Raw genomic sequence first — 19,818 nt, 5'->3', positions numbered from 1 at the left:
ATTTGCAAAAATGTTATCAGATGCGAGCATGGATTTAGACAATTTTAGACAAATGAAACTAACACCTTGATCTGCAAGAATACAATAAGATGGATGTACACTGGCACCGTAGAAATGTTGATCACTTGATGTCTTGCTTCACTTAACAGTTACTCCTTCTGTTCGAAAATGCAAGCAATTCTAGTAGTTTTGTCCCAAAATCAAACTTCTCAGTTTGACCGAGTCTATAAAAAAAATGTACTACCAAAATCCATATTTTTTTCTCTATAAACTTGGTCAGATTGACAAAGCTAGAACCACTTACATTTCGGATCAGAAGGAACATTAACAGTTATCATGTTCCAAACATGCTCTAACCTTGGCTGGACAGACGATATTTACGAGTAGGCTTGGGTACTTAGATATTTCACTAAAGCTATATATGCTTCAGGTGCTGGATGTTCTCCTTTCATTTTGACTGCGCCTGCCAAAAGAAAGAAGAGTGCTCTTTCTGGCAAAATAAGGCAGCGGATTATCGATGCCAAAATGTCGCACGAGAAGAGAATAGAATCATTTTCATAGAACATAACTTCACAATGTTTACAGATAGGGTTCAGGAATGCCAGTTACATACATACATACAAGCCCTACAGCTGCACCTTCCTGGTTTCATAGTTTACAAGTGTGTGATCCTGGAACAACAACCTACTTTTGCACACCAAAAACTATATATGGAAGAACCAATGCTAACTTGCCATGCAAAACATGAAACTAATTCAAGCATCTTAATGTAACAAATGAATGCTCTGTTGCTAAAACAGGCGTGTGGAAATGCACGCTTGTGTTATACATGGAAATCGCCTGGTAAAGAAGGAAATCATGGATTAGAAAATAGCAAGCACTCGAATACTTCGGTGCAAAAGCAATGAATAAGAACTGATAATGTACTTCAACTGATATACCGTGAAATGTGCTTGGCAAGGCAGTAGATGGGGCCAACAGATCATTGAAGATATATATCCGCAGCAATGTCTAACCAAGCGTTCAAAGGTCCTGAATACCACCTACTGCTAAACATTCAAGCTCATTGATTATTAAAAGTAACAATGAAATAAAGCATATGAAGTCCGATACCGAGCACCACGTACCTTGAAGGAACTACCGGAGCTCGTCATGAGATCCATAATCATCTTCTGTGAATAAAGCACTGTAAAATACATAGGGGTTCTCAATCATCTCATTCAAACTCAGCTGTCCATCTTTGTTTGTGTCAGCCTACATTCAGAAGGTCTATCAGATAAAAAATCAGCGGGTAATTTCTTGAGAAACATACTGCAGAATTACTCATTCAACTTGGTTGGAGTTGACAGAATGTATCGAAGCAAAGGTTGCTAGAAGATCATGGTACATGGGTTACGAAATCTAGAGGACAATTCTGACAGCATTAAATAGAAAGGCAAGCCAAAATATCCTAGAAACAGAATGAGATGCTGTCAGCTCGTTACCTGTGATATCACATAGTCAGCTTGTTGCTTGGCATAGAAGTTTTCTGCTGGATGGAGTTTTCCGATGATAGGTTTTAGCTCGTCTGCTGACAAAAGCCTACAGAAAGGGGGAAGCCTCCAAACTCAGACTCACAATTACATTATTCGGTAAATATGACAAATAGATGACACCATGAACTGTAATTTTTACCCATCATTATCCAGATCAAGCTGTGAAAACGATTTTCTAGCCGGTGCATTAGAGCCATTGGAGTCATCTGTTGAAGTTTCATCATCGTAATGTCGAACTGAGTAAAACAAACCACTATAAAACTCTTGGAAATTGAGCTTCCTGTCATTATCTTTGTCTCTTTCCCTGAATAGTCAACAAAAACCGATCTTACAATGGTGATTGTCAAAATGTAACCTGACTCCTATAAGAGAAGCTCACAGACATGTGATTGTGTCAGGGTTCCTAAAATAAATTTAGTTTGGATAAACGTTTCAGCCTGGATCACCTACTTGGTACTGGCTAACACAATAGTACAAAGATTTTGGACAATCCATAAAATGGATGAAATAGCTGGTTTTAATTGGTTTGCAGTGTGATGGGCAGAGATTTTGAGTCAACATGATTCATACTAGTTTCAAGAAATATTATACTATCCTGTTTACCTGCACAAATGGTTTGGGACTCAGCAAGAATCAGTATAATTATACGTAATAAACCGAATTCAGAGTATGGACTCGTTGTTTTCATACGACTCCTTGATACCGAAAGTGCCTAACCAAAACCATTACAAGTTAGCCTTAGTTCGGCAATGTTTAGCTTGAGGCCGAAATTTTGGTAATGTGATGTTTTTGGTGGCTCTCAAGTTCAACTATAGGCGCCAAATAACAGCAAGAACCTGGCCAGCCAATTAGCCAACGTATACGGTAACACCAAAAAAATCAGCTAGGTTCCATAAGCTACTTTGGGCACAAATCAAACACACACTAAGTCTTCCATTAAATTCCTAAGGCTTAGTTCTTAAAATGGCTGGATTCAAGTACCAACGAATTCCATGCAGCTGTTTGACACAGTTGACTAATCAAGTACCAAGATACTCCCTCCGTCCCATAATATAAGAGCGTTTTTTACACTAGTGTGGTGTAAAAAACGCTCTTATATTATGGGACGGAGGGAGTATGTCATAAAATGCTTCAGAGTTCGGTTATAACCAAACCGCGCGAAAACTCATATGTAGTATCATGCAGCATCATAGTTGAGAAATAAGTCAATTACAGGAATTAATGAGAAGTCAAAATGTCGACCCCTTTACTATGATCCACGGTTTATTTGATTAACCAATAATAGTGTTCGAATTTCAAAATGATCTGCCTCTGATATCACTAAGAGTATGACCAGAAATTCCATAAAGGTTCTTCTTTTATTTTCAAGAAAAAACTTTCCATCTTCATTCTTTTTTGCAGAACTGAACACTAATAAGACCATGCAAAAGTAGCTGTTGAAATCTGAAAGGAAAATGTGCAAGGAAAAAAGTTGGAGAAAAGAAGCACCTGACTTCTTCTTTGCACAACCAATGTATTAGCTTTGGGTTGGTAGTATCAGCTGGATGTAAGAAGCTGCATGCAGTGAATCAAGTAAATCATAGGTAGAACAATCATGGTACTTCAGAAGATAAAGGAGGTCAGATAGAAAGTTATACTCGTTAAACTCCATCAGATTTAGAAAGCCGTCACCGTCCATATCCGCAGCATTGAAGTGCCCCTCCTTCCACCATCCCATCCCATCACTGGTTGAGTTATTATCTGGACATATATGAGATTTAGTGCTCAACTCACATCGTTAAGGCACACATGTGATCATTTGGTAGTTGAAGAACACGGTTTATCAAAGGATGCTTGACCTACTTATTACGAGCTTCATAGGCGCACATGAATGAGTTTTTTTTTTACTTTCAGTGTGAGATACAACTTTGTTAATCCACATGGGAACTATTCAAGCTGGATCTATATGCAAAACTCTGTTCAATAGATCTAGAATATGAATGCTCCACGTTTACTAGTTGAACCAGGAAACACATTGAGAACTGTACAAGTAAAGTCTTCGCAAGATGCATACGAATAGGTGCTTGGTATGCTCACAAACATTAGAAAATTGTTCAGAACACGAACTTAAAATGGTACCTACCAGAATTTCCCCAAATACGGTCAATTTGAGACTATATCCTAGACAATGGCATTATATGAACGCTCAAAGGAGCACGGTGAGCCTAGATTCCATCACAGTCAGTTAAGTGTAGTCAGGACTGAGGACTGGAGAGCCTATGTAAATGACTTCAAATATCCAGCAGAGAACAGGCATGAGCTGCATTCATTCCTCTTCCTTTTTGAAGGCCGCATTCATTATACTAAGTATACTAAGTGGACTGAACTACAACTCTGAATCAAATGCATCACTACCCTCACAACTCACATGAGTATAATTATCTCCCAATGGACGAACTTTTTCCTGACTAGGCGCATCCGCGCATGTATCGCTACACGGATCCGAAATGGGGACGTCATGAGCTCGGATCATACAGATACGTACGTACCGTCGAACCGCCAAGCCCAGCTGGGCCTCTCGTACTCGGAGAAGGCGACGCGGCCGTCGTGGTCGCGGTCGTGCAGGTCGAGCTCCCGGGCGGTGCGGTGCAGCACCTCCCGCCGCGCGGACGCGAGATTCCACGCAGCCAGCTCGGCGCCCGTCACGGCATCGTCGGCGGGGTCCACGTCGATCTTGGGGAAGAGCGCCGCCACGCGCAGCGTCATGTTGAACCGCGCGGCGTCATTGATGTACTCGTCCTCGTAGTCGGCAAGGTCCTCTGGCACGGGGGCAGACTCCATGCCCGGCGCGTGCAGCCCCGCGGCAGCCAGGCGCTCCCACTCGCGGTCGTCCAGGAGGCGCTCGAGGTCCGCGATGACGGGGTCGAACGGGATCTGGTGCGGGATGGCGCCTCCGTGCCTGAGGTGGGCACCGCGCAGGCGGAGGCGGCGGTGGGGGTGCGGGTGCGCGGATGGCGACGAAGGGGAGAGGTGGACTAGGAGGAAGAGGAGGCCCGCGGAGGCGAGGGCCAGGACAAGTGTCAGGACGACGGTTGGCGCTGCCGAGGGCTTCCTCGCCGCCGCCGACGGCTGCGCCATGGCCGACGAGTCACGACTCGGAGCGGTTCTCTCGCTTTCTTTTCTCGATGTTTCTTTCTTCACTTTGAGAAGTGGCGACTGTCAAACTTGTCTCGGGGCCTCGTGGAGTCGTGGGTGAACTCACTATACTTTTTTTCTTTTTTTGTTTCGTTTCCTAACCTGGTCACTGCACTCTGAAAATCTCAATTTAAAAGACACCCTTCTGCAAATCCGGGATCTTTTTTTTTTCAAATTCTTGACGAAATAGCCGTCTGAAGGAAGGCAGGCCTGGGAGGTGATGGTGGATTAGATCGTTTTCTGAGAGAGTAAACTAGTTTGTTTATAGGGTGTTGGTCTTTGACTATGGTCCACACCACCGAGATGTTTGAATCCCGTTTGCGTTCTTATAAATATTTTCTACCTTATATAAAAATATGTTACGTCATTGGCGTACTCTCGAGAAAAAAGCCACCTTCTTTCTATGGGTATGGTTACTTTTTTTCGAGAGAGAAATTCTCAATCTATTCATCAGTCATGACGGTATAGAGAACACAAGAGGTAATAAAAAAGAGGTAATAAAAATTACAACCAGGTCTATAAACCACCAAGCGACGACTACAAGCATTGGAGCGAGCCGAAGGCGCGCCGCCGTCATCGCCCCTCCTTCACCGGAGCTGGTCAAACCTTGTTGTAGTAGACAGTCGGGAAGTCGTCGTGCTAAGGCTACAAAAGACCAGCGCACCAGAACAGCAACCATCGCCGATGAAGAGAGTTGTAGATCGGAAAAATCAAACTTGTAACCACACGGACAAAAACAAACAAAAACATGATCCAAATAGAACAGTCTAAAAACTTGCATTCTTCGAACAATGTTGAAAGGTTGTTGAGCAGTCTGAAAACACTCCAACACCAATCGCTGCGTACGGGCTTCAAACTTTGATTACTTCATTTCACGCTTGCACAAGGTCTAAAGAATCCACGAGCGCCCCAACTTCACCAACAACTAGAAGCATATGCACGTCTTGCCGCACCATTGAGGCTTTACTTTAGTTAACAAAAAGACCAATGGAGTGACTAATTTTTTTCCTAAATATCCTTAAGGTTCATGAACTGATTTTCAACAACATGCATAGTCACAAGGGTGCCATTAGCATATTGGATGATCGGATATTTCTAACATGGAAATTATCAATAGGAAGCCTAAGACACCCAGTATATCAAGCTTCATTAATAACAGGGCAAAGAAGGTCAACAACAAGCATAAATAGGAGTTAGGATAGGGGATCACCTTGTCAGTCCTCTCTTTTGCAGTGAGTGACTTTTCGAGGTGCTCCATTGAGCGGGAAAGAGGTGGAGGCAGATTGAAGAACTTTGTTTACCATCCAATCCATTTAGGGCCAAATCCTTTTGCCTCAAGCGGAACAAGAATAGTGCAATATTCCACTTTATCAAAAGCTTTCTCAAAGTCAAGTTTGAGAATGATGATGGGTTTCTTGGAGTGGTGGCACAAGTGGAGATACTAAAAAACCCGACCAAGATAATCATGGATGGTTTACCTTTTAATAAATCCATATTGGCTTTGGTGAGGATTGGGATGCTTGGTGAAGAACTTCAAAGGGAGGCTAACCGGATAGATAGGCCTATAGCCATTCATTGTTTTAGAGGGCTATATTTTTAGGTATTAAAGTGATGTAAGCAATGCTGATATTGTGGACGTCAGAGCTCACTTCAAATAAATCATTAGTCATTTTGTATAAGTCCACTTTTGTAATGCATCGACATCTCTTGAGAAATAACCTGTGAGATCCATCCAGCTCAGGAGTTCTGCTAGCAGCGAATTATTTGGCCACAAGTTCAATTTCATCGATGTTAAGGGGGGGGTCACGGCGAGCAATATCATGGGGTTGGATTAAGTGCTCAAGGTTCAAAATCATGGTAGGTTTAATGGAAGTACCAAATATGTTCTTATACTAGGCATGTGCATGTGTGTTGCCATGGGGGGCAAATATTTATTAACACAATAAGAAGACCCTATGGGAGAAATTTTGATGCCAAATAAATAGATGAAATAAAATTATGTTTCGGTTATATAAAGTGTACTTTTTGTCATTTGTTAAACTGGCAAAATAGGTATGTGCTCGTAATTGATCTGCTTTATTGGGTTCCAAAGATAAGATATTGACTGATATTTATTTATGGGAATTTATTCCTATTTATTTAGTTACCAAAAAATCGATGAAGGATGGGAGGTTGGACAAAGGGGTGGGGGGGAAAGTGCAAGATGGAACCATGTGTGTTAGGACCGAGAGTATATCGACCAAAGGGGGTGAATGGGAGATTCAAATTTTCTTTCGAAATCTTTGAAACTTATCCCACACACAGCAGCGGAATAGAGTATCGAAGGAAATAAACTGGACCAGTCTTCTTCGTCAGAGGCATATTCATTTAAGAATGCATTGATAACAGTACGAGTTTGGGAAATCACATGTTTAATTGCAATGAGTGTAACACAACATGCGAACAGATGAAGTACAATGAGACACAACATGGTACACGCATAAGATAAATACAATGGAATGATTACACAAGAGAGTCCGAGGGACAAGATGATAACGAATGAATACAGGCGATGAGAAAGAAACATGATGAACACAGATACATAGCTTGATAACACTTAGAAAGAAATGATCAAATGAACTATCGGCACAAAGCACAAATATGAACTTGAAGGAAATGCAGTAGAGAAGTTTAACCAGTGGTGCTTGATGGCAACAGAGAGATTTGGTAACCAGTTCACCCTTCTACCAAAGGGCTATGTCTGGTTGGAGGGGTTGTGACTTAACACGGAAGATAAACTCTCTTCACCCTATTCTCCTTCAACGCACAGCTGATTAGACTCAGGTTGATTTCACTCGTGGTAGATCCTTATCGGCGATTGATACGTCCATTTTGTATCATGTTTTCTTACTGTTATTTATAAATTTTTTATCCATAATAATGCTTTTTGGAGTAATTCTAATGCCTTTTCTCTCATAATTTGCAAGGTGCACCCAAGAGGGAGAATTCTGGCTGCTGGAAATCTGGACCTGAAAAAGCTACGTCAGGATACCTATTCTGCACAACTCCAAACAAGCTGAAACTTCACGGGGATTTTTTATGGAATAAATAAGAACTACTGGAACAAATAACTACCAGAGGGGGCACCAGGGGGGCACAAACCACCTGGGTGCGCCAGGCCCACCTGGCGCGCCCTGGGGGCTTGTGGCCTCCCCGGCCCACCTCCGGTGCCCATCTTCTGGTATATAGGTCATTTTGACCGAGAAAAAATAAGGAGAGGACTTTTAGGACGAAGCGTCGCCGCCTCGAGGCGGAACTTGGGCAGGAGCACTTTTGCCCTCCGGCGGATCGATTTCGCCGGGGGAACTTCCCTCCCGGAGGGGGAAATCATCGTCATCATAATCACCAACAACTCTCCCATCTTGGGGAGGGAAATATCCATCAACTCTTCCACAACACCATCTCATCTCAAACCCTAGTTCATCTCTTGTGTTCAGTCTTGTTACCGGAACTATAGATTGGTGCTTGTGGGTGACTAGTAGTGTTGATTACATCTTGTACTTGATTACCATATGGTTTATTTGGTGGAAGATTATATGTTCAGCTCCAAGATGCTATTTAATACTCCTATGATCATGAGCATGCTTATCATTTGTGAGTAGTCACTTTTGTTCTTGAGGTCACGGGAGAAATCATGTTGCAAGTAATCATGTGAACCTGATATGTGTTCGATATTTTGATAGTATGTATGTTGTGATTCCCTTAGTGGTGTCATGTGAACGTCGACTACATGACACTTCACCATATTTGGGCCTAAGGGAATGCATTGTGGAGTAGCAATTAGATGGTGGGTTGCGAGAGTGACAGAAACTTAAACCCTAGTTTATGCGTTATTCCGTAAGGGACCGATTGGACCTCAAAGTTTAATGCTATGGTTAGAATTTATTCTTAATACTTTTATCGTAGTTGCGGATGCTTGCGGGAGGGTTAATCATAAGTAGGAGGTTTGTTCAAGTAAGAACAACACCTAAGCATCGGTCCACCCACATATCAAATTATCAAAGTAGCGAACACAAATCAAACCAACATGATGAAAGTGACTAGATGAAATTCCCGTGTACCCTCAAGAATGCTTTGCTTATCATAAGAGACTGTTTTGGCCAGTCCTTTGCCTCAAAAGGATTGGGCTACCTTGCTGCACTTTTGTTACTACTATTGTTACTTGCTCGTTACAAATTATCTTGCTATCAAACTACTCCGTTACTTACAATTTCAGCACTCGCAGACATTACCTTACTAAAAACTACTTGTCATTTCCTTCTGCTCCTCGTTGGGTTCGACACTCTTACTTATCTAAAAGAGCTACAATTGATCCCCTATACTTGCGGGTCATCGGCGATCTCCAAACCTTCGGTCGACCTTTGCGAACCACAATCACTCTTGGTTGCTGAAGATCTAGTTCAGTGAAGACAATGACTCGTCAACACTCGAAGCCGAAACCTATATGTCTGAAGGAAATATGCCCTAGAGGCGATAATAAAGTTTTTATTTATATTTCCTTATATCATGATAAATGTTTATTATTCATGCTAGAATTGTATTAACCAGAAACTTGATACATATGTGGATACATAGACAAAACACAGTGTCCCTAGTAAGCCTCTACTAGACTAGCTCGTTAATCAAAGATGGTTAAGTTTCCTAACCATAGACATGAGTTGTCATTTGATGAACGGGATCACATCATTAGAGAATGATGTGATGGACAAGACCCATCCGTTAGCTTAGCATAATGATCGTTAAGTTTTATTGCTATTGCTTTCTTCATGACTTATACATATTCCTTTGACTATGAGATTATGCAACTCCAGGATACCGGAGGAATACCTTGTGTGCTATAAAACATCACAAAGTAACTGGGTGATTATAAAGATGCTTTACAAGTATCTCCGAAGGTGTTTGTTGGGTTGGCATAGATCGAGATTAGGATTTGTCACTCCGAGTATCAGAGAGGTATCTCTGGGCACTCTCGGTAATACACATCATAATAAGCCTTGCAAGCAATGTGACTAATGAGTTAGTTGCAGGATGATGCATTACGGAACGAGTAAAGAGACTTGCCGGTAATGAGATTGAACTAGGTATGAAGATACCGACGATCGAATCTTGGGCAAGTAACATACCGATGACAAAGGGAATGATGTATGTTGTCATTACGGTTAGACCGATAAAGATCTTCATAGAATATGTAGGAACCAATATGAGCATCTAGGTTCCTCTATTGGTTATTGACCGAAGAGGTGTCTCGGTCATGTCTACATAGTTCTCGAACCCGTAGGGTCCGCACGCTTAACGTTCGATGATGATTTGTATTATATGAGTTATGTGATTTGGTGACCGAATGTTGTTCGGAGTCCCGGATGAGATCACGGACATGACGAGAAGTTTTGAAATGGTTGAGAGGTAAAGATTGATATATTGGATGATAGTATTCAAACACCAGAAGTGTTTCAGATTGTATCAGGTACATATCGGAGTACCGGGGGGATTATCGGAACCCCCCGGGGGAAGATATGTGCCATATGGGCCATAGGAGGGAGGCAAGCTAGTCCACAAGGGGTGGCGCCCCCCCCCAAGGGAGGAGTCTGAATTGGACTAGGGGAGGGGGCGACGCCCCCTTTCCTTCTCCCTCTCTCTCTCTCCTTCCCCCCTTTCCCCCTCCGATAAAAGGAAGGGGGGCGAATCCTACTAGGAGCCCAAGTAGGACTCCTCCTACTTGGGGCGCGCCTAGGGCCGGCCTCCTCCCCTCTCCCTCCTTTATATACAGGGGTGGGGGCGCCTATAACACACATCAATTGTTCCAAGCCGTGTGCGGCGCCCCCCTCCACAGTTTACACCTCCGGTCATATTCACATAGTGCTTAGGCGAAGCCCTGTGCGGATCACTTCACCATCACCGTCACCATGCCGTCGTGCCGACGGAACTCTCCCTCGACACTTTGCTGGATCAAGAGTTAGAGGGACATCATCGAGCTGAACGTGTGCAGAACTCGGAGGTGACGTACATTTGGTGCTTGATCGGTTGAATCGAGAAGACGTTCGACTACATCAACCGCGTTAAGCTAACGCTTCTGCTTTCGGTCTACGAGGGTACGTGGACACACTCTTCCCCTCTCGTTGCTATGCATATCCTAGATAGATCTTGCATGAGCGTAGGATTTTTTTTGAAACTGCACGCTATGTTTCCCAACACTGTCTAGAGAGTGCGCATCTCTCAAGAGTAATAGGTACAAGAACTCTTACTCAGAACTACTGTGATGCTAAACAACTGTCTAAGTTTGGGCTCTTGGTTTTTCTCTCGGTGGATCTTAAACTCAAATCACTCGGAGAGGGGTTGCTCAAATAAATCTTCTCAGAAGTCTCAAGCGGAGCAGCCAACGGTCAAGGTTGGAGCGGGGTGGCTATTTATAGCCGCAACCTTCCCTGATGGGAAAAGACCAAATTATACATCGGGTTCAGCCAATGGTTGAACAACACGAGTCCAATGGTCGGATTTGAGCACAACGGTAATGATGACCCACAAGTATATGGGATCAATTGTAGCTCTTTTCGATTAGTAAGAGTGTCGAACCCAACGAGGAGCGGAAGGAAATGACAAGTGGTTTTCAGCAAGGTAATGTCTGCAAGTGCTGAAATTGTAAGTAACAAAGTAGTTTGATAGCAAGATAATTTGTAACGAGCAAGTAAAGATAATGGTGGAAAAAGTGCAGCAAGGTAGCCCAATCCTTTTGAGGCAAAGGACAGGCCAAAACGGTCTCTTATGATAAGCAAAGCGTTCTTGAGGGTACACGGGAATTTCATCTAGTCACTTTCACCATGTTGGTTCTATTCGTGTTCGCTACTTTGATAATTTGATATGTGGGTGGACCGGTGCTTAGGTGTTGTTCTTACTTAAACAGACCTCCTACTTATGATTAACCCTCCCGCAAGCATCCGCAACTATGAGAAAAGTATTAAGAATAAATTCTAACCACAGCATTAAACTTTTGGATCCAATCGGTCCCTTACGGAATAGCGTATAAACTGGGGTTTAAGCTTCTGTCACTCTCGCAACCCATCATCTAATTGCTACTCCACAATGCATTCCCTTAGGCCCAAATATGGTGAAGTGTCATGTAGTTGACGTTCACATGACACCACTAAGGGAATCACAACATACATACTATCAAAATATTGAACACGTATCAAATTCACATGATTACTTGCAACATGATTTCTCCCGTGACCTCAAGAACAAAAGTAACTACTCACAAATGATAATCATGATCAAGATCAAAGGGGTATTAAATAGCATATTCGATCTGAACATATAATCTTCCACCAAATAAACCATATAGTAATCAACTACAAGATGTAATCAACACTACTAGTCACCCACAAGCACCAATCTATAGTTCCGGTAACAACATTGAACACAAGAGATGAACTAGGGTTTGAGATGAGATGGTGTTGTTGAAGATGTTGATGGAGATTTCCCTCCCCAAGATGGGAGAGTTGTTGGTGATGATGATGATGATGATTTCCCCCTCCGGGAGGGAAGTTCCCCCGGCGGAATCACTCCGCCGGAGGGCAAAAGTGCTCCTGCCCAAGTTCCGCCTTGAGACGGTGGCGCACCGTCCCGAAAGTCCTCTCCTAATTTTTTCTAGGTCAAAATGAATTATATACCAGAAGATGGGCACCGGAGGTGGGCCTGGGTGAGCACAACCCACCAGGACACACCTGGGATTCCTGGCGCACCCAGGTGGGTTGTGCCCACCTGGTGGGCCTCCTCTGGTACTTATTTGCTCCAATATTCATCATATATTTCATAAAAATTCTCCATGAAGTTTCAGCAAGTTTGGGGTTGTGCAGAATAGGTAGCCTGACGTAGCTTTTCTAGGTCCAGATTTCCAGCTGCCGGAATTCTCCCTCTTTGTGTGTACCTTGTAAGTTATGAGAGAAAAGGCATTAGAGTTACTCCAAAAAGCATTATTATGCATAAAAACATCATAAATAATAGTAGGAAAACATGATGCAAAATGGACGTATCAACTCCCCCAAGCTTAGACCTCGCTTGTCCTCAAGCGAAAACCGAAATCGAAAAACATGTCCACATTCTTAGAGAGAGAGGTGTCGATAAAAACAAAATACGGACATAGAAGCATCATGTTGATTATTATAACAGAAACAAACTTAAACATAAGACTTTTATCATAGAACTTTTATAATAGACTTCTCATGAATAAGTGACAATTCATCACACTATTGAAGTATAAAGCAAAAACTCTATTAGGAACCAACAAACTATGTTCTCAGTCAACTTTGCAACTACAATTCATCATCTTTTTTAGGAAGGGTCACGTATCGGAGCCTTTAGGCAAGTCCACATACTCAACTAGCAAATGGTCTTCTATGATTGCTAACACTCACCGCGTACACATGAGCAAAACGTTTCAACCGGACACAAAAGATAGGGGCTTATAGTTTCGCCTCCCAACGTATTCACCTCAAGGGTGATGTCAACAATAATAACTCATGCTACCCATATTCAACTGGACATATGTGCCTAGATCTTTCCTCACCACATGATGCTTGCCAAATGAGAAAAATAAAAAGGAATAGAGAGAAAACTTTGACTCTTTGCATAAAAGTAAATACATAAAAGTAAAAGATAGGCCCTTCGCAGAGGGAAGCAGAGGTTGCCATGCGCCTATTTGTTTGTATGCTCAACCCCTTAGTGCAAAAGAGCGTCACGTTGTATTGCCCCTTAAGATGACAACCTTTATTATGCAGTCTGTCGCTTTTATTCTTTGCCATCCAAGTTTGTACAACGCTCAATTTTCTCTTGCACTAAATGATCTCACACTTTTAGAAGCAATTTTTATTGCCTTATTGCACCGATGACAACTTACTTGAAGGATCTTGCTCAATCCTTAGGTAGGTATGGTGGACACTTGAAAATAAGATTTGGGTTTAAGGGTTTTTGGATGCACAAGTACTATCTCTACTTAGTGCGGAATTTTTGGCTAGCAAAGATAGGGGGCAAGCACCACATGTTAAAGGATCTATGACAATACGACTTCTATGTGAACATGAACAAACATAAATCATTAGGTTGTCTTCCTTGTCCGACGTCAACAATTTTGGCATATAATATTTTGATGGGGGCTCACAATCACAAAAGATTTCTAGGATAGTATATTTATATGTGAATCTTCTCTTCCCTTATTAATTCTTTCATGAGTTGCATCATTGCCCAATGCTATGTTTGTCAATCTCTAATAAAATTTCCTACTTATACTTTTCCTTATGTGGTGTCATCACCTACCATAAGATTAGTATATGATCTATTTCATTTATTTTATTTGTTTCTCTCCTTTTATTTATTTCCTTTCCTTTTATTGCAACATGAAAGTAAAGAAAGCAAAAACTCAAACTAAACTTTATTATATATCTTGCACACGATTACAAGGATAGATCACTAAGCAAACTCTCGAAAATAAAGGATCGAACTAAACTTTTATTCATCTAAAGCAAAAGATCGAACTAAAATAAGTAAAGGCAAAAGATAGTGGGGATGATACGATACCGGGGCACCTCCCCCAAGCTTGGCGGAAGCCAAGGGGAGTGCCCATACCCGATACTCAATTTTCTTTTGGCGATGAAGAAGAAGGTGGTGGTGATGAAGAAGATATCTTGTCCTCGGGTTTCCATGGCAGAGGTCCACCATCATAAGAGGAGGAGTAAGTCTCACGGGTCCTGCAATCGGCAGCCAAACTCATACCTTTAAACCTCACCTCATATTCAAAGACTTGGTTTTGGAGATCGTAGATCTGGCTCTGGAGGAAGTTGATTTGCTCGTTGAGGGTGAAGATGATGTCCTTCATGGGTTGCCATCCACCTTGAGATCACGGGAAAGGTCTGTGATCATGAGGTGATTGGCATTGAGTCCACGCTCTACCAACCCCTTGCACCGGAGGACCTCCTGCTCCATAGCTTCAAGCCTGGCCTCCAAGGTTCCCGTCCCCTTGGGACCTGGTACATCGCGGAGGTGAAGCACCCCCTCATGCATCTGGATGACCTGAGGGTGTTGCACCACTTCCCGCAAATATGGGTTCATGAAGTTCTTGAAGAACTTGTCCTTGGAGGAGCTTGAAGAGGCCATGGTAGATGGGATCTGCCAGAAAACAACAAGGAAAAGAAAATAGAAGATTTCTCCGCGATATGGTGGTCAACAGGTTCGGGGGGTATATAAAGATTTTTTTTTTCTTGGGAAACAAGCAAAATGTAGAAAAATGGAGTCCGGAAGGTACCCCAGGTGGGCACAACCCACCTGGGCGCGCCTGGCAAGCCAGGTGCGCCCTGGTGTCTTGTGCCCACTAGGGTACGCTTCCCGGAAGTTTCTTATCTTCCTAATTTTCTAAATATTCCAAAACCGACAAAAAATATTTTTGCGGATTTTTCGGAGTCCGTTTACTTACCGTATCACGTACCTCCTTATTTTCACGATTCTGGGTTGTGTTCCGGAAGGACTCTTTTATGTGTTATTCCGGTGCCATAGTTTGGACAATATTACTTTCAACATTAATTGGCGTACCTGAGATATAATGTTTTATTCGTTGCCCGTTAACAACCTCCGGGTTAGTACCTTCAACATTATTTATTTTGATGGCTCGAGACCGATAAACCTCCTCGATAACATAGGGTCCTTCCCATTTTGAGAGGAGTTTTCCTACAATGAATCTAAAACGAGAGTTGTACAAAAGAACATATTCTCCGACTTTAAACTCACACTTTTGGATTCTCTTATCATGCCATCTTTTAACTTTTTCTTTAAACAACTTGGCATTTTCATAAGCTTGGGTTCTCCATTCATCTAATGAGCTAATATCAAAACACCTCTTTTCACCGGCAAGTTTGAAATCATAGTTGAGTTCTTTGATTGCCCAATATGCTTTATGTTCTAACCCAAGAGGCAAATGACAAGCTTTTCCATAAACCATTTTATAAGGAGACATACCCATAGAATTTTTATATGATGTTCTATAAGCCCAAAGTGCATCATCTAATTTCTTAGACCAATTCTTCTGGGACCTATTGACAGTCTTTCGCAAAATTAATTTTATTTCTCTATTACTAAGTTCAACTTGACCACTAGTCTGAGGATGATAAGGTGATGCAATTATATGGTTAACATCATACTTGGCAAGCATTTTACGGAAAGCACCATGAATAAAGTGTGAACCGCCATCAGTCATTAAATATCTAGGGACTCCAAACCTTGGGAAAATAACTTCCTTAAGCATTTTAATAGAGGTGTTGTGATCAGCACTACTGGTTGGAATAGCTTCTACCCATTTAGTAACATAATCAACAGCAACCAAAATATGTGTATACCCATTATAGGAAGGAAAAGGTCTCGTGTAATCAAATCCCCAAACATCAAATGGTTTAATAGCAAGTGAATAATTCATAGGCATTTCTTGACGCTTACCTAAAAGAACATGTGGTGCCCCCATGTTTGGTTTTGGTAATTGACGACAATCTCTATGGACTAATGGTTGCCTTGAGTTATATTTGAAGGCTTTGTCCATAGGCTTTTCTTGGAGTACATGTGTTGGTTTCAAGGAGAGTTTGTGTTGACCAAGGTGCTATTAAGGAATTATCCAAAGATTGGTCATGTGAGAGTTGAGCTTATTGCAAGCATGTCTTGAAGAAGAAGATTGTGTGATCATTCATGTTTACCTTCAAGACATCATCCAAATGAAGAGAGTTGGAAAGATTCTAGGTTGATCAAGACTAAGTCAAGAGTGAATCAAGTTGATCAACTCACAAAGCGTAGAAGATGTACCGAGAGGGATCAAGTGATCCCATGGTATGGTAAACATTGTCCATTGTGCTTTGTGTACTAACCCATGGTCTATGTGAGAGTTCTATGTGGGGTTAGGTACGTGTTCATGGGCTTGCGTCAAGAGGAAGATATCACTCAACCCATGGAGAGGATGACATCAAGTGGTGATCGTCATCAAGATTGCCGTGTGCAAGTTCAAGTGGAGCATCACGAAGAGATCAAGTGCTTGAAGCTTGCCGTCCATTGTGGTGACAATGGACTTGTGAAGATGTGCCGAAGAGTGGCTCACCCATAGTGGACTATGGGGGAGTAATCATCTAGTCTTCATCGAGCCAACGCAATCAAGAAAGGTGGTCCAACTTGAGGGAGTCAAGATCGTCATCATCTAGCTCAAGTGGACCATGTGCAAGGCAAAGGTTTGCCCTTGATAGGTTTTCTATTTTTCCGGTCTCATGGTGATAGTTGGGAGACCGGGTTATAGGATCGATAGTCGTACTATCAAGGGGGGCTCTCAAGTGAGTAGCTTGATCGTATCGTTCGTTGAGAGCTCAAACCATTGCATCCTTGCATCATGTTTCTTGGTTCTTGTTTGGTTCTCTTTGTGAGTCTTAGAGCTTATGGTCATCTTGATGACAAGCTTGAGTTCATCGAAAACAGAGTTTGCATGCGTCTTCTATGATGTTTTCGATGTTGGAGGTTTTATCGGTCTTATCCGAGGAAGGGTTCTCACCATTTTCTTTTGGGCCTTTTATCATTTGCTTCTTATTGGTATTTCTATCAAGATTTTGTTAGCCCTTGTCGCTAGCTTTCCAACAAACTTGGTTTCGTCGAATTCGGAGTCCGTTTGCAGAAGTTGTGTCAGTTTTGGTGTTCTGAAAAGGCTGCAGCGGTACTACCGCGGACAGGAGCGGATGTAATTTTTTACTACCGCTCTTGGGAGCGGTACTACCACTTGGAGCAGTACTACCGTGGCTACTTCCGTGGCTACTTCCTCTCGGGACCAAAAACTCGTCAGAAGTCCAGCGGTGGTAGGCACGGATGTAATTTTTTAGTACCGCTCGCAAGCAGTAGTACCGCTACCCTTAGCAGTAGTACCGCTACCCCTAGCGGTAGTACCGTGAGGTCAAGCGGTACTACCACTCTGACGGTTCTTCTGGCTTTTTTGCCTCCTCGTTGTTGTGTTTCAAAGGGCTACTACCGCTCCTTGGAGCGGTAGTACCACTCCTTGGAGCGGTAGTACCACTCGGTGCGGGCTGTGACCATAACGGTTGGATTTTTTCCCACCTATAAAAGGGGGTCTTCTTCCCCAATGAACCTTATCCTTTGAGCTTGTGTTCTTCCCCCATTGTTGACCTTCTTCGAGCTTGCTAACTCTCAATCCCTCCATGGATTCTTGCTAGTTTTTGAGGGAAAAGGAGAGGAGATCTAGATCCACATTTCCACCAATCACTTTCTCCTCTATGTGAGGGGAACCCCTTGGATCTAGATCTTGGAGTTTTTGGTGTTCTCCTTCTTGTTCTTCCTCTCATTTTCCTCCCTAGCATTAGTTGCTTCGGTGGGATTTGAGAGAGAAGGACTTGGGCACTCCGTGTGCCCTTGCCATTGCATTTGGTGCATCGGTTTGAGTTCTCCACAATGATACGTGGAAGTTACAAGTTGAGAAGCTTATTACTCTTGGGTGCTTGGTACCCTTGAGCTTGTTCCTCTTGGGTGCTTGGGCGCCCTAGACGGTTGGTGGTGTTCGGAGCTCAATCATTGTGGTGTAAAGCTCCGGGCAAGCGTCGGGGTCTCCAATTAGGTTGTGGAGATCGCCCCGAGCAATTTGACGGGTTCCGGTGACCGCCCCCAAGGGTTGCCAAAGTGTACGGGTTCGGTGACCGCCCCCAACGGTTGCCATTTGTACGGGTTCGGTGACCGCCCTCAAGGGTCCCTTAGTGGAATCACGGCATCTTGCATTGTGCGAGGGCGCGAGGAGATTACGGTGGCCCTAGTGGCTTCTTGGGGAGCATTGTGCCTCCACACCACTCCAAACGGAGATTAGGATCCGCAAGGGTGTGAACTTCGGGATACATCGTCGTCTCCGCGTGCCTCGGTTATCTCTTACCCGAGCCCTTTACTTATGCACTTTACTTTGTGATAGCCATATTGTTTCTTGTCATATATCTTGCTATCACCTAAGTAGTTTTTCTTGCTTAGCATAAGTTGTTGGTGCACATAGGTGAGCCTAGTTGTTGTAGGTTTTGTGCTTGACAAATTAACCACTAGGTTTATTCCGCATTTGTTCAAGCCTCAACCGTAATTATTTTAAAGCGCCTATTCACCCCCCCTCTAGGCGACATCCACGATCTTACATTACCGATATTACCTATTCTCTGATATTCATCACAAGATAAGGCGAACTTACGGGCATCATTGAAGAGAGTAGGCCAATAAAATCCAGATTGCAATACCTTGTGAGCAGTTCTATCTCCAGCATGGTGCCCTCCATAAGCTTCGGAGTGACATTTCCATAGGATTTGTCCATGTTCATGCTCAGGTACACAGCGTCTAATAATACCATCTACTCCTTCTTTATAAAGATGTGGGTCATTGATACGTCCATTTTGCATCATGCTTTTATATTGATATTTATTGCATTATGGGCTGTTATTACACGTTATGTCACAATACTTATGCCTTTTCTCTCTTTTTTACAAGGTTTACATGAAGAGGGAGAATGCCGGCAACTGGAATTCTGGGCTGGAAAAGGAGCAAATATTAGAGACCTATTCTACACAACTCCAAAAGTCCTGAAACTTCACGGATGTTACTTTTGGAATTAATAAAAAATACTGGCGAAAGAATCCACCAGAGGGGGCCCACACCCTGGCCACGAGGGTGGGGGGCGCGCCCTACCCCCTGGGCGTGCCCCCTGCCTCGTGGGCCCCCTAGCAGGCCTCCGGTGCCCATCTTCTGCTATATGAAGTATTTTACCCTGAAAAAATCATAAGCAAGCTTTCGGGAAGAAACTCCGCCGCCACGAGGTGGAACCTTGGTGGAACCAATCTAGGGCTCCGGAGGAGTGTTCTGCCGGGGAAACTTCCCTCCGGGAGGGGGAAATCATCGCCATCGTCATCACCAACGACCCTCTCATCGGGAGGGGGTCAATCTCCATCAACATCTTCACCGGCACCATCTCCTCTAAAACCGCAGTTCATCTCTTGTATCCAATCTTTGTGCCAAAACCTCAGATTGGTACCTG

At 43.1% G+C, this 19,818-nt stretch overlaps 1 protein-coding gene across 3 annotated transcripts; it reads right to left on the bottom strand.

Annotated features, from left to right (window-relative positions):
* Positions 1 to 528: 528 nt before the first annotated feature.
* On the bottom strand, positions 529 to 4,752 carry LOC109769041 (uncharacterized). 3 transcript variants are annotated; one of them, XM_045229838.2, is made up of 8 exons: positions 4,064 to 4,752; positions 3,173 to 3,275; positions 3,024 to 3,089; positions 1,675 to 1,839; positions 1,485 to 1,581; positions 1,128 to 1,269; positions 942 to 1,049; positions 529 to 840 (listed from the first exon to the last, which is right to left on the bottom strand). In XM_045229838.2, exons 1-6 carry the CDS (start codon positions 4,650 to 4,652, stop codon positions 1,261 to 1,263), a joined length of 1,029 nt encoding a protein of 342 aa, XP_045085773.1. In that variant the 5' UTR covers positions 4,653 to 4,752; the 3' UTR covers positions 529 to 840; positions 942 to 1,049; positions 1,128 to 1,260. The 3 variants fall into 3 exon arrangements, with proteins under 3 accessions (XP_045085773.1, XP_020183379.1, XP_020183372.1); XM_020327790.4 differs by having other exon boundaries at positions 1,128 to 1,254; positions 4,064 to 4,750; XM_020327783.4 differs by having other exon boundaries at positions 942 to 1,046; positions 1,128 to 1,254; positions 4,064 to 4,749.
* Between the last annotated feature and the right edge of the window lie 15,066 nt (positions 4,753 to 19,818).

Source organism: Aegilops tauschii, chromosome 6 (genome assembly GCF_002575655.3).
Source record: "Aegilops tauschii subsp. strangulata cultivar AL8/78 chromosome 6, Aet v6.0, whole genome shotgun sequence".
NCBI classification, from domain to species: domain Eukaryota; kingdom Viridiplantae; phylum Streptophyta; class Magnoliopsida; order Poales; family Poaceae; genus Aegilops; species Aegilops tauschii.
This window is presented reverse-complemented; position numbering and strand designations above follow the sequence as displayed.